The 14,510-nt window shown below is 40.1% G+C and overlaps 1 protein-coding gene and 1 pseudogene across 1 annotated transcript; one reads left to right on the top strand and one right to left on the bottom strand.

Annotated features, from left to right (window-relative positions):
- Nucleotides 1–146: 146 nt before the first annotated feature.
- Nucleotides 147–3,161, top strand: LOC103972624 (probable metal-nicotianamine transporter YSL12; annotated as a pseudogene).
- Nucleotides 3,162–3,630: 469 nt separating this feature from the next.
- Nucleotides 3,631–12,285, bottom strand: LOC135626784 (vacuolar-sorting protein BRO1-like). Its single transcript, XM_065132404.1, has 8 exons — nucleotides 11,477–12,285; nucleotides 9,848–10,798; nucleotides 9,366–9,455; nucleotides 8,447–8,515; nucleotides 7,348–7,488; nucleotides 5,188–5,236; nucleotides 4,398–4,501; nucleotides 3,631–4,283 (listed from the first exon to the last, which is right to left on the bottom strand). The coding sequence occupies exons 1-8, from the start codon at nucleotides 12,146–12,148 to the stop codon at nucleotides 3,831–3,833; spliced, it is 2,529 nt and encodes an 842-aa protein (XP_064988476.1). The 5' UTR covers nucleotides 12,149–12,285; the 3' UTR covers nucleotides 3,631–3,830.
- Nucleotides 12,286–14,510: the final 2,225 nt, after the last annotated feature.

Raw genomic sequence — 14,510 nt, 5'->3', positions numbered from 1 at the left:
AATTTTCAGCAGTCAGAAGAAGACAACATATCATCTCTTAGCGTTGCTGAAGTCCGAGTTCGAATCTGTTGTCTTCTTCACCCGCCTCCTTCGTCAGAGCTTGCAGAAGCTGTCGCTTCAAAACAGCCGGACTTTTATGCAAGCCATCGATCTCATCATTTGATTAATGCTTGCACCCTCTCATCAATTCAACATATCCACTCCCGTTCATATTGGCAGTCTTCTAAACCCTCTCAGGTTCAGGTTCAGATTGCAGCCTTGGAAGGTAACCTTGAAAGGGGGAGCTTTGTGGTCATTCCTGTGTGGCTTTTGAGCACTCAGAGGTGAACGTGTTCCGCAGGGGATTCGTCCTTGCTAACGTGGAAGACGACACTCGCACAGCACAACGCAGTACGAGACACTCCTTCCTCCTCCGTCAAGGGAAACCGCAGCGAAATAGCTGATGATGGAAAACCACGAGGAGGAAGGAGAGGGAGGACAGGGGGTAGCGGTGGAGAGGGCGTTCGAGGGGCAACGGGTGCCGCCGTTGCAGGAGCAGCTGACGGCGCGAGCACTGGTGGTGAGCTTCGTACTGTCGGTGATGCTCAGCGTGGTCGCGATGAGGCTGAACCTGACCGCCGGCATCGTCCCCTCCCTCAACGCCACCGCCGGCCTTCTAGGCTTCTTCTTCGTCAAGCTCTGGACCAAGGGCCTGGAGCACGCCGGCCTCCTCCGCACCCCCTTCACCCGCCAGGAGAACACCATCATCCAGACATCCGTCGTCGCCGCCTACGGCCTCGCCTTCAGCGGTCAGCTCCCCTTCAACCGCATGGTTCTTACAGTTTATCTTCATCCCTGACCGGGCTATATATATTCCCTTGTGAACAGGCGGCTTCGGAAAGGGCCTCTTTGGAATGAGTTCAAGGATCGCCAATCAAGCGACAGAAGCAAATGATTCACAGAACACAAAGGACCCAGATTTAGGATGGATGATCGGGTTCATGTTTGCCATCAGCTTTCTTGGGCTCTTTTCTCTCGTTCCCCTCAGAAAGGTGAGTCCAAATCTAACGATGAACCTGTCAAGCTTACGATGCTTGTTTGGAGTGCTTACTTTAAGCTTGCTTTAGATAATGATTATTGACTACAAGCTGATCTATCCAAGTGGCACTGCAACTGCGTACCTCATCAATAGCTTCCATACTCCTCAGGGTGAAAAGCTGGCCGGGTAAAGAGATCTCAAGAACCCTTCTATGTAGCTTCTCTTCTAACGTTTCTATGGACCTCTGATCCTTCTCAGGGAACAAGTAGGGACATTGTGCAAGTCCTTTGGCTGTAGCTTCCTATGGGGATTCTTTCAGTGGCTTTATACGGCTGGGAAAGACTGCGGATTCAGAGCATTCCCTACGTTCGGTCTCAAAGCTTATGGGAACAAGTAACATGGATTAGCCTGAACTCTGCGCTTTGTCATTTTCGAAGATTAAGAGGATGACCGTTTTGTCTTGGCGAATTCTCTCAGGTTTTACTTCGATTTTTCTGCAACCTATGTTGGAGTTGGAATGATCTGTCCATATATTGTGAACCTATCTCTGTTCCTGGGAGCCATCCTTTCATGGGGAATCATGTGGCCTCTTATAAGCAATCAAAAGGGCCACTGGTATCCAGCAGATGCTCCACCAGACAGCCTCCATGGGTTGCAGGGTTACAGGGTAAACTCTCTCTCATTCCTGCTGCTTCAAGAAGAGAGGCTTTAGTATCACGGGTCTTCTCTGTGCAGGTCTTCACAGCCGTTGCCTTAATTCTCGGTGATGGCCTCTACAACCTTCTCAAGATCCTACGTCAAACCACATCCTCCTTCATTTCTGCTGTGCTGAGCGGCCCCGAGAGCGACCTTCCCATCTCGGATGACGAACGTGCGCTAACAAATCTTGCCATCTCATTTGATGATGAAAAGCGAACCGCGGTGTTCGTCAAGGATCACATACCTCTGTGGGTAGCATATGGATGCTACGGTGTGATCGCCACCCTCTCCATTGCTACGATTCCTCGCATCTTTCCTCCGCTCGAGTGGTACCATGTCTTGGTCGCCCATGTCTTAGCCCCAGTACTAGCTTTCTGCAACGCCTATGGCTGCGGCCTTACAGATTGGAATACGGCCTCCACCTATGGGAAGCTTGCCATCTTCATCTTTGGAGCTTGGGCAGGCGCCTCCCATGGTGGTGTGCTCGCGGGCCTTGCTGCCAGTGGCGTCGTGATGAGCATTGCAGCCACTGCTTCAGTTCTCATGCAGAGCTTCCGGACCGGATACTTGACACTAACGTCTCCCAGATCGATGCTCGTGAGCCAAGTTATCGGCACTGCCATGGGTTGTGTGATTGCTCCCTGTGTCTTCTGGCTTTTCTACAAGGCGTTCGATGACATCGGCATCCCTGGCAGTCAATACCCAGCACCTTATGCTCTCATGTACCGGAACATGGCAATCGTCGGAGTGGATGGCTTCTCCTCCCTTCCAAAACACTGCCTCGCTCTTTGCTACTTTTTCTTCGCACTTGGGATCGCCATCAACTTGGCAAAAGATGCGTCTCCCGGCGAGGTGGCGAGGTTCATACCAATCCCGGTGGCGATGGCTATACCTTTCTACATCGGAGGATCCTTCGCCATCGACATGTGCATCGGAAGCGTGATACTGTATGTATGGACAAAGATGAACAAGGCCAAGGCAGGTGCATTTGGTCCTGCAGTGGCCTCCGGTTTGATCTGCGGCGATGGAATGTGGAGTCTACCTCAGGGAGTGCTTGCACTGGCTCAGGTGAGTCCTCCAATGTGCATGAAGTTTGGCCCTGGAGAATGAATGATAAGGTAGATGCTTACATGATGGATGGCAAGTGTGAGACAACAGAACAAACATTCTCTTTGCTACCCATCCATACCAAAGAATTGAACATCATCACAAGTATGGATAGTGAACCTCACAAGTATTGGAATGTTAAGTGTTGTTACTATGGAAGCAGTGTCGTTGCACAAATGCAGCATGACTGACCCTTCACAGCATGCGAAGGTAGAGCAGCAGAATTATCAGTCTTTAAAGAGAAATTTCACATCCATCTGCAGAAGTATTATTGGTGGACTTACAAGATAACATTTACCACTTTTATTGATGAATTAAGGGTTAAGGTTCATTTTTATCCTTGTAATTTTGGTCATTGATGAGAGCGCTCTTTCTCGTTTGAGAGCAGCCTCGATGCACTTGTTGCTACCGCTCTTACATCGACGACTTACAAAATATCCATCTCCTCTTCTCCCTCTTGTGCTACGAGATCACCGAAGAGAATAAAAAGATAATATCTTTTATTATTTTTTAAATTTAAATTATATGCATCATTATATTAATAATTTATTATGAATCAACAATTCACGTAAATAAATTATAACATCTATTAACTCAGACTTGACGAAAAGAATTTATATGTAATATTTTTTAAAATATAAAAATTATTTTAGACATAAATAAAAACTATAAAATCTTAAGAGGTCCAACTAAAACAATGTAATAATAAACTTTAACCTAACAATTAACTTTTTTTTGCTATCTGTCAGTATATAACCTTGATATCAGACTTGTCCAACTAGAACAATGTAATAATAGAATACAACTGATGCAATCCCCAAAGAAATGTTTCAATAACTATAGCAAGACTTAAACATGCCGATAGTATATATATAAGGATAATATAAACAATTATGTTTTTCAAGGTAATGATCTTATGTGGATAAATACAGTATACCTCTCTTTATAAGTAATCGCAACACATTGGGAGAAAGCAAAGTTGGATAACCTGGATCAGCGCATCACGTCATTGAGGCCTATGGTAGCCTCCCTGATGAGATGGAGGATAAGGCGATGGGATGGTATATGGCGGTTGAGGATGTGAACCTGGTTGCTGTTGAGGTGCATTGTAGTAAGGTCCACGGTATCCTGGATACTGGCTGGTTGGTGCTTGGAAAGGGACCTGCGGCGGTGTTGCATATGCAGGGTAAGGATGAGAATATCCAGGTCTCGGGTGCTCTCCTGGAAGGTGATGGTAAGTTGGTTGTGGATATGGTTGAGCACTCTGAGGATCAGGTTGCTGAGAAGCATTTCGCTGCAGGTTGGACTGCCCAACAGAAGGATGATTATAACCCGCCCTTCCATCGGGAAAGTTGAGACCAGCAATCTGCCTCTGGACATCCTCAATCATTTCACGGCACTGAATGTTTCTGGTCATTGCAAAGTCGCTACATTGCTGCTTTACATTTGTTATTGCATCCTGTTCAAAGAATACAGTGGAGGATTACTTCAGTCATTTTAATGCAACAAATGCAAGAAATATAGCCACATAATACAAAACTTCAATCCGATCCAACAAAAGCAACACTTGTACCTGAAGAATGACATAAAACTTCAATCCCTCATTGATGTTATCCTTGATTTCTCGATATTTTGCTATTGCGGCAGAGATCTGCTTGTAACTCTTCTCACGAGCAACTGCCAAGAATATTTTAACCCAATGTAAGAAAGGTTATTATAAACAGATTTTTATGTCTTCGAAATTCTGAGAGCAGAAAATAAACAAACCTAACAAAGTATCAAATGTGCATATCTTTCTAACATTAAGCTTAAACTCCAAGAAAAGAATTTGGCCAGAAACAAAATATAAAAAGGTCGAGCGGATAAATATCTTATCACAGGTTTTGTCAGAATGTAATCTGACCACTAAAACTTATAATAACAACTTGAATGCCAAACAAAACACATGATATCCATGATTGCCTTGGTTCAACAGAAATATAACCCACAAAATTCAAATGCTATAGTGTTGTTTGACAATGTAGGTAGATTCATGTTTTAAGGGGAGAAAAAGGACAGGCTCCCACAAATCTTGCTTTTATGGAGGATCAAACTTATACAGCCTTGCCTTAGTATGTGGAGAGGCTATTTCTATATTTTCATAATTTGAACCCATAATTTCCAACCAATGAACTAAGATAAAGCCATGTAGTGCATACGAGTCATTGAATAAATTAAAGTGATGTGAAAAGATAATAAATTTTGACGACAAATTACACAGAAGTTCCATAGCATGTCAAGAGTTTAGCTGAGAATAAAGGATCCACTAGCAAAGAAGTTGAGGAATTCAAGCAATCCAATAAAAGAAAACAAAGAACGGATACCTTTGTAGTCTTCCAGATTGAACACAGAAGAAAAGTCATCATTTTGTGCCTGTGGAAAGAAGAGAAAAGAAAACAATTACCCTTAGTTATATACATAATTTGCACAAAAGTGAGAATAATTATTAAAAAAATCTAAATTTTTACAACAATAACAACACCAAAGCTATAAGTCTCAACTATTTGAGGTTTCTTAAATCGCCATTAACATATGTAAAAAATCATATGTTTAGCTAAGTTCAGAATATTTAAATATTTATTTATAATTTCTTTTCAAGTCTTTTTGGGTCTTCGTTTATCTCTTCTTGTGTCACTAACATTAATCACTTTATTTCTTCTGACTACCACATCTGGATGATAAGCCTTTTCACATGTTGTTGCAGGTATCAATAATATAGTTTTCTTGGCTTTTTAAAATAAACCAAATTTTTAAGGGGAAAAAAGCATGCTGTTGTAGGCATGAATAATATAATTTTCCCTTTTCCACTTAAAATTTAGCTTTTATAAAAAACCAAATTTTTAAGTGGAAATATATTATTCATGCCTGCAACAGCTTGTGAAACATTAGCATTCAGTCATGTCATCATGCATACTTGTGATAGAAGTTCACTTGCAACACAAGTATTCAAACACGGAGGGGAAAAGATACTGTTGTTCTCTCCTTTTTATTACTGCATGACACTGTAAAATTACGTAAATACGCAAACAATATTGCAGCAAAACAGCAGAAAATGCAAATTCCCTGTCATTTCGTGTCAATATAATAGGAATTGTTATATCATCATAACAGCCAAGTGGACACTCAGAGGAGCAGGTACTTTGCTTTCAAGCCGCAATCATAGTATTTATTATACAATTTTGGTTTAAAAAAACAGAATAATCAATTGATCCTTGGGTTATAGCATCACATCTAAGCTAGATAAAAAGAACATTTAAAAGCTTTGCAATTTTGCCACAGAAATAAAATCCTAAGAGTAACACATTGCTCACATCATTCTCAGCTCATGGATCATATCAGGATTTACTGGAACCTCCCTAATTTTTCTCAGACTTCCTCTTATTTTCTGTTTTCAATGTTCTTACGGATGAAAACTCTTCAATTTGACTTTTACAAACTTTAGGTTGGTAAATCACATGGCATAAGTGGTGATCCATGTTTATTTAAAATTCTTCATAATCAGAAGTTAATCTGGCCTTTTCATTAGATTATTTAGTTGCATGATATCTGAAAGATGGCCCAGTGCACAAGATTCTTGTCAATGTAGGGTCTAAGAAGAGTCAACACATAGTCTTTACCCTCACAAGCAGAGATGCTATATCCATGTTTAGAATCATGGTCATCTAAGTTACTGAGAAGCAATCTTACTATGACACCAAGGCTCACCCTCAATTGTACTGTATCTCAATTTGCGAGAAAATCTGATCAACCCAGCCACCTTGGTTAAGTCCTTATAAACTTGGATAAGTTGGTCTAATTTTATGTTGTTTCCTTCTCATGTCAAATATTGGAAAAAAGCATTTGCACTAGTTAACTTTATCAGCACCCCTCCCAGATGGGTTTGCAGTTAGCACCGATGTGAAATAGATATTATATAAATGTTCTAAGCATGATTCGTTTTATCGGTTTGCCGATTGGCCATCGATATAGTATGAACCGAGTATACCAATGTACTAACACATGGTACGATGGGACATACCAACAGATTGGTACGTACCACCCGTACTAGCCCCCTGTCGGACTGGTATGTACCACCTACACCAAGTGATATGCTGCGGCACAGTGAACCTTGGTTCTAAGGAGCATGAGTGAATCTAGCTAAATTCTCAATAGTCAAATCTAATAAATAAAATGGTTATAGATCGGTGGCAAGTACCGGTTGGTCAAAATGTCTTTTGCACTCAACCAGGCTGCACCTGCTTCATGGTATCAACTGAAGGCATATAATAAATGCACAAATCTGAACATCAATCTACCTTTATCTACAGTGCTAAGATAAACTAAAAAAAGGATTGTTTGAATAAGAAAAATAAAGTCAATGAATGACAATTGATATGGCTCTGTCATATCAAAAAACCACACAGCAAGGCCGTGAAGAACTAAAGAGCCCCTTAGTTCATGGTCATTCGAAAATAATCAACCCTCCTGATTCCAGAACATTGTACCTGAATCTGAAGCAGCAACTGCTCCTGTGCCTCAATATTTTGGGCAATTTCTTCACATATCTGATCATACTTAGATATCTCCTTCTTAAAGAGATCTTCTTGCGATCCAGTGCTTGCCATCAACTTTGGTAGTATATCATCCTGCAACGAAAGATATATAAGATTAGTTAGATGAGAAATTCCTACTGAACTTGTCATTACCTGTCAATAAAGGAAGTAGTGGTAGACATCGGAGAGAATTCTCCACATGTACAATTCATCAGAGTATCATTGGCACCTTAGCCTAAATGTTATCTCCTGCTTTGTTTGGCATCAACTTTAATAGGACAAATATGTGCAGTCCCATTATGACTTTATAGAGTATGTGTACAGTAACACAATGATAATAAGACATAACCATGTTTATATGAACTGACATTTAGTTTCATTCTCAAGGAAAAATGTTGGTCGGTTCTGCTCCCATGACCTTGAAGTTGTTATCAAGGCAATATCTTAGTTGATTCTACTAACAATGATTTTCCAAAATCAGGACAACAACAAAACAAACATGGAACAACTAGTCAAAAGAACATGAAAGTCTAATATACAGTTCCAAGCAGAATAAGGTCTCAAGTCAAATTGATACAATTCGAATCTGATTATCTTTATGAGGAACAAACCTCTAATTAGAGCCCTAATTCACAAGCATGAAAAGAAATGGAAGGAACTGCACCATGTTGAAAATTAAGCGGGCACCCCAGAAAAACTAAAAACAACTATTGCCATAAAATTATTATTAACTAATCAAAAAGCACATTATTGTGAAGCAGTCTGTGCAGAATAATGACCTCCACCTTTTTCCTTGTTGCCTTACTTCCATGATTAGGTGAAACCTTGTTTAACTCCTCAGAAAAAAGAAAATACAGTGGTCCTCCATGCACCAGATGATACATGCTGTGACACAGTTTTAAATAGTAATTATATGACAATAACCTAACTAAATTAAAACCTCCATGAGGTGATTCTGAAAAAATGATGATCCATGGATCCAGCCTATGTTTGCCCATAAAATGAGCATTTTGCAAATATGTTGTGGATGAAAGATATAAATATTTCTCACCTTTCTCTTCATCTCTTTTAATATGTCTTCAAGACCTGCCCTCTGTGCACCTAGATTCTCCAATTGCCTCTGGTAGGATAAGGTTTTAAGTAACTTGTTAGACAAAGAATGGATACCAATCAAGAAAAGAAAACCATTAAGGAAATCTTCAGAATCATACACAATACTACTTTTTCTCATAGGCCTCATATTGGATGTCAAAAAGAATATCTCAAATACCAATTCAGCCAGAAATAAATCCAAGGCAAAAAATCAGCAAGAGTATATACAATCTGAACAACACTAGTCAAAATTAAGGACAAATGTTCAGTGACATGGTCTTTTCCTGATTTTTTATTATGCAGCCCTTGCAGCTTGAAGTGTGTTGATTTAATAATGTATTCCCTAGTATTCAATGATTTAATTAAAACAATAAAGATGAAAAATGAAATGCCAATTTACTTTTTATCATATTAGAGCTAGTTAGTGTAATTCACATGTTGCAGATAAACTGCATGCAGGTGAAATTACTTTTAGTGAATACTCATCAAGAAATGACACTAAAAATATGTATATTACTCATATTTGTGTCCTTTCAATATCTGAAAAGCTATTCAATTATATACAAATTGACAGTGATACAAACAGATAAGCATCAGAATGCAATCAGAAAAAAAAAATTTGAATCTCCCCTATAATTTCACATTGCGACCTATCAACCTAAATCTATAATTCACTTTAAATAGATGCAGGTGGTTAAAAACCTTCAGAAAGCTACCCCTGAGAAAAACAAATCAAAATAACAAAAGAACGGATACAAGATAAATGGGGCTCAGACATTAAGAAAATAGGAACAACCAACTCCTGAAAATTCAAGTACACAACTTATGGTTCCGCAATGACTGGAAAGAACATAAAGGAGGTTTAGTGATTAAAGTACCAAGCTCTGTTTAAGTGCTCCCACTATGGCATCTTCATTTCCATCCAAAGACATAATAGGCCTTGAAAGACTTGGAAGTGCTGATTCGATCTGTGACATATGTTTTTAAGTTAGACCAAAGAGGCTGGAAGCACAAAAACAATTACACACAATGAAGAAAAAAATTAAAGAAAGCTTGTAAACACCAGAAGCCTTAACGTATTATTGTCTTGTACAGTCTTAGTGAAATAATTAAAACTGGACCCAACATCAAAAAGAAAGAAAAGGAAAGGTTCATTTTTGTCAAGCTGTTATGATGAAATTGCATCCGGAGCAACCAATGTTTAACTTTTAAGTAATGGCAATCACAATAAAAACAGTAGAAGGTCATCATTTTGGTTCTGTCTGTTGAAAAGATCTTGCCCATGCCTATAATTCATTGATTTAAAAGTAAACAAGTTTTGAACAAAAAATGATACACATTTTTAGAATGACAAACCTACCGGCCTGTGATCAAGCATTGCCATCAGGTTGAAATTGTCTCTCATAGCCCGTTCTATCCTTGCATCACTATCAGCAGCTTGTTTAAGATTTGCAGCAAACTTATTCAATCTATCCTGCAGGTTCTTTGTCAGCACGCTCGACTGAGTTCTGGTCCACCTTGTCCCAAATTGAGTTCGGAATTGTGCATCCTCATCTGCTTCCTTCTTTAGTAACTCTTCGGTCTGGACCAAGAGCTCCTGATTGACTCTCCTTAAGTCTTTGAGTTGCTGAAGCTCAGGTTCCAGCCCAGAAGGGCCACCACTTATCTGGACCACTTCAACATCCTCCTTGAGATCCAAGGGCAAACTAAAGTTACCTTCCAATGCTAAGATAGAATCAGGTAGGTCCATCTCTTTGAGCTTAACTCTTGTTATCTCACTTCCTTGCTGCAACTTTTCTGCTTGTGTACGAATGATGTCGTCGACCATATCTGTATATCTGGATAGAGCCTTTGTGCTGCTGTCTGGAACAAGCCTTGAGAACAGACTCTCCTTGCTAGCATCTAGAACTTCAGCCATTGATGTAGGCTTCACAAGAGAGGCTGCAGGCAGAGCAGTCAAAGAACTTGCTGCTGGAATCCGCATGAGATAGACCCGATCATTTTCCTTCGTAGCTGTCTCCAGGTTCTGGTTCATATTAGTTTCTAGTTTGTTAACAGCATCAAGCAGAGGTTGAGCAACACCCCTGGCAGATTTCTTTGCATCGGCAAGGGCACTTATCCCAATCCTCAGCCTACAAATCTCTTCGGCAATTTCCTCCTTCTCATGAAGATCCAAGGAGTATCTATAGCAAGCCTCTGCATAAAATTGGGCTGCCTTAAGTTGCACATGAGATATCCAAGTACGTTCAAAGTGCTGGTTGAGTGGTGGAGCATTCAGAACTGCATAGGCTTCCTCATAGTAGAGGCCAACCTGCAGCGTGGAAAAGTTTCTACGAAATTAGAGTTTATTGAAATTTCTAAAAATCAATGGTATCACAGACAAGACCAGAATTATTTTAGGGTAATAAATAAAACAATATTTTTAACACAGAAGGATAGATATAAATCTTGCTGAAAAAGAGCCACAAGTAATAATGAACACGGCCACAGAATCCAACCTTTGAGTGCCACTAAGAAAAGCCCAAATAACTTAACTCCCATGGTACATTCTTGATTTGCCTACAATGGCGTCTGGTGACCTTAATTTACAAAAAATATCATCATAATTTGCACACTAGCTTATAATATTCAAAATTCAGTTTTAAAAAACCAACTTCTACAAACATCACATTAACCATCTTTGAACATCTTCATGAAAATCAAGAACTCGACAATATCATCCTATTTCAGTAAATTTAATCTCTATAAAGCTTTACCTACATGAATTAGAGTGAAACGCAATTAAGAAAAGCAAACAACGAGTCATAGTGTGTTTCCAATATTAGATTAAATTCCAAATTCAGCATAAAGAATTTCCTACAAGGTGAGTCTTGAAGTTTAGGAAAAAAGCTACACCTACAGGATCAACTAAAGAAGGCATCATCAAAGAAGAATCCAAAGTATATGAACTCGAGATCAAAGCACAGGGAAACCCAAAGGTTTCAATCACCTGGCGGGCGACCTTGGAGCAGAGAGCAGGGGGCTTCGCATCCCCGATGACCTTCTCGAAGAAGCACTCTTGGGCCTGCGCCAGCATGAGCTTCTCCAGCATCCCGGCACACTCGACAGAGAGATCGACGGTGGCTCCGCCGGCAGTAGTAGCCCTGCCAGCAGCATTATCCCGGAGGTAGGCAAACGCCCCGGCAGCGGTCTGGAAGGCGTTGCAGGCCTGCTTGAGGCCTGCGGCGTCGGCGCGGTCGGCGGAGAGGGCGATCTGGCTGTGTACGGCTCCAAGGTTGAAGAGGACAGCGGCCTTCTCGAGGTGGATGGACGTTTGGGCGGCCTTCTTGGCGGGCTTGAAGGCGTCGAACCAGGTGAAGGTGAGGGTATGGACGTGGCCACGATCGGGGGAGATAGGGAAACGGGGCTCGATGACGGCGAGGGCGCGGTAGTAGGACAGGAGATTGTCACGGCGGAGGCTGGGAGATGCTGCGGCGTTGGGGGGCTTCTCGAGATCGAGGCGGAGCTGGCGCACCGCGTCGAGGTCATCCTCCACCGCTTGCGCCTCCTGCTCGCCGTAGGTGACGGCGATGTACTGGCGGAGCGGCCTGTATAGGTCGACGGCGACCGTCTTCTTCTCCTGCACCGCCAGCATCACGTTCACCCCCGTCGCGTACGACATCGTTGCGCTCGCCTCTCTCTCTCTCTCTCTCTCTCACCGATCGCGTCGTACTTGGAGTTTACTTCGCGACGAAGAAGAAGAAGACGACGCAGAATGGAGGATGAGATCGAGGATTTGGGGGTTCGAGGTTGACATTAACGCGGACAGATGTGATCCGTACTTACTCACTTATTTTTACATTTCCTAAAATAAATTAATAAATGATATAAATTAAAATAAATATATACTGTATGATAATTAACTCATTTATTACTTAAATTCTAAGTAACCATAGTTTACGTATCTAACGACTATAAATCCATTCAATTTGTTTTACACGTCCGATATGAGTCTGTTTCTTTTCTAACCAAAATGCCTAATATAAATTAAGCTGTTAGCATAATTTAGAATATTTGTTCTTTTAATGAGTTCATGAAAAGACAATGAATGAACTCTAAATCTAATAATTTTTTATAGAGATATTTTCATAACGTAAGTTTAAACCAACAATTTGCAGCTGTCATGTAAGAATTTTATGGTTCTTTAAACTGACGCAACATAAATCCATTCGATTTGAATCGGTCATCTGAATGAAAGGCTATAAATAGTTTTGATTTGAGGGATTTTTTATTCAATTAATTGATTCGGATGGAATTAAATTAATTTTAATTTAAAAAATTTCAATCCAATCAAGTTAATTTTAATATTTATATTTTTATAAATAATATGAATTGGTCTAAGATTCATTCCACAGCCTCACTTATTTATACGATATACTTATTTACGATATACTTATTTATACGATATACTTATTTACGATATTATTTACGATATACGATGATCTCTGTTAAGCATCCATGGCCGAATGGTTAAAGGGGCCCAATTCATAATTGGCAAATTCGTAGGTTCAATTCCTGCTTGGATGCATACCGATGGGAACGTTCAATAAGTCTATTGGATTGGCTTCTTTACATCGAACCATTTGGTCGATCGGTAATATTATCACGGACAAAGTTCTAAACATGATGTTTGATGTAGTACTTATGTATATTCGTGTGTTTCTGTTTGTTTATACTGTGCACAGCATGTAGAAGAATGGTTGAAGGCTTAACAACTTCATTTTAGTTAGGTTTTGTGGTCTTCTTAGGCTTATAAATAAAGGTCGTATCATATATGTACTTGTGATAGATATTCGATTATGAGAGATATTCAGTCTATAGTGGACCATTTTAACCCTTTGTTGTAAAAGATATTGTCTATAAAGTGTTTTTTGAAATGTTTGCTTGTGAATCCCTAGTGAGACGTTTTATCTAACCCGTTTTTTCTTTTATAGGTCCTAAAGAATCATGGGAGGCTTTGGGGAGGCTGATCTTTGCGGAGGAACACACAAAGGTGCCGCACGACTTAAGCAAAATCAGTTAAGTCCGTGATAATACGATCCTTTATCAGATTAGCACTAGAAAGAGGGCTCGAGATCTACACTTCGGGAGCACTGATAAGATAATTTAATCTCATATTGATTGAGGAGAATGGAAATCAAGATAGTGATTAAAAAAATTATCCTGATTAAGAACATAAGGTAGTGTACGGATTAATATTTTAAATTAAAAATCGATTTATTTCGATCCAAATTGATTAACTGAGCTATTGATGAACTAATTTAGACCGAATTAGTTGTAGATTAGTTTGATTCTATTTTGCTTTCAAGACTTGAATACACTATTGATTAGGACTCATCTGATTAAAAATCATAATAAATTCTATATGCTAGCCATCTATAATTTTCATTAGTCTCTCTCGACCAAAACAAATGATTTGCTTTCTGGAGTAGTTTATTTGATTGGTGAACAAACACTAATATTATATGGTTGCCTGTCTATAAACACCATGGCAATTCCACTGCCCCAAGTAGCCATTAATCTCCAGTTTCTTCATCACAGATGAACAGACAGAGCAGCCCTCCTACATGAACACCTCTGATAGGACTTGTGGAAGCACACAATGGCCTCCAAAGATGGAACTTTGGAGGACAGATCGAGCTACCCATCAGTATCATCTTTCTGGTTCACCAGCACACCTTTGTCCTGGATCATTCTGATTCATCTTTTGCAGGCCTTCATCAATCATTTATTTCCAATCAACGCAACCCACATCACCCCATTCTGCCTTGGATTGTCTGAGGAGTAGACTTGTCTGTGCTCATGAAAACAATGCTCATCACATGTCCAGCTGAGAACAGAGTCTGTACTGTTAACTAAAGTTCTGTGCTATCGATGATTGGGGTTTGGAAAGGAAGTTATGCTCCGTTTGGTTTTGGACAGAATTGAAATGCTGTGGGGAAGATGCTGAGGTGCAGGAGAACAGTTTCCTAAAAACAAGGAGA

The sequence above is a fragment of the Musa acuminata genome, chromosome BXJ2-11, assembly GCF_036884655.1.
Source record: "Musa acuminata AAA Group cultivar baxijiao chromosome BXJ2-11, Cavendish_Baxijiao_AAA, whole genome shotgun sequence".
NCBI lineage: Eukaryota > Viridiplantae > Streptophyta > Magnoliopsida > Zingiberales > Musaceae > Musa > Musa acuminata.
This window is presented reverse-complemented; position numbering and strand designations above follow the sequence as displayed.

Excerpts from the sequence above, each read along its gene's own strand:
- LOC135626784 (XM_065132404.1), bottom strand. The coding sequence starts at position 12,148 with ATGTCGTACGCGACGGGGGTGAACGTGATGCTGGCGGTGCAGGAGAAG. Across the intron at positions 7,489-8,446 it reads TAAAAGAGATGAAGAGAAAG|GATGATATACTACCAAAGTT; the intron begins GTGAGAAATATT and ends CTTTCGTTGCAG. Across the intron at positions 4,284-4,397 it reads AGTTTTATGTCATTCTTCAG|GATGCAATAACAAATGTAAA; the intron begins GTACAAGTGTTG and ends TTCTTTGAACAG.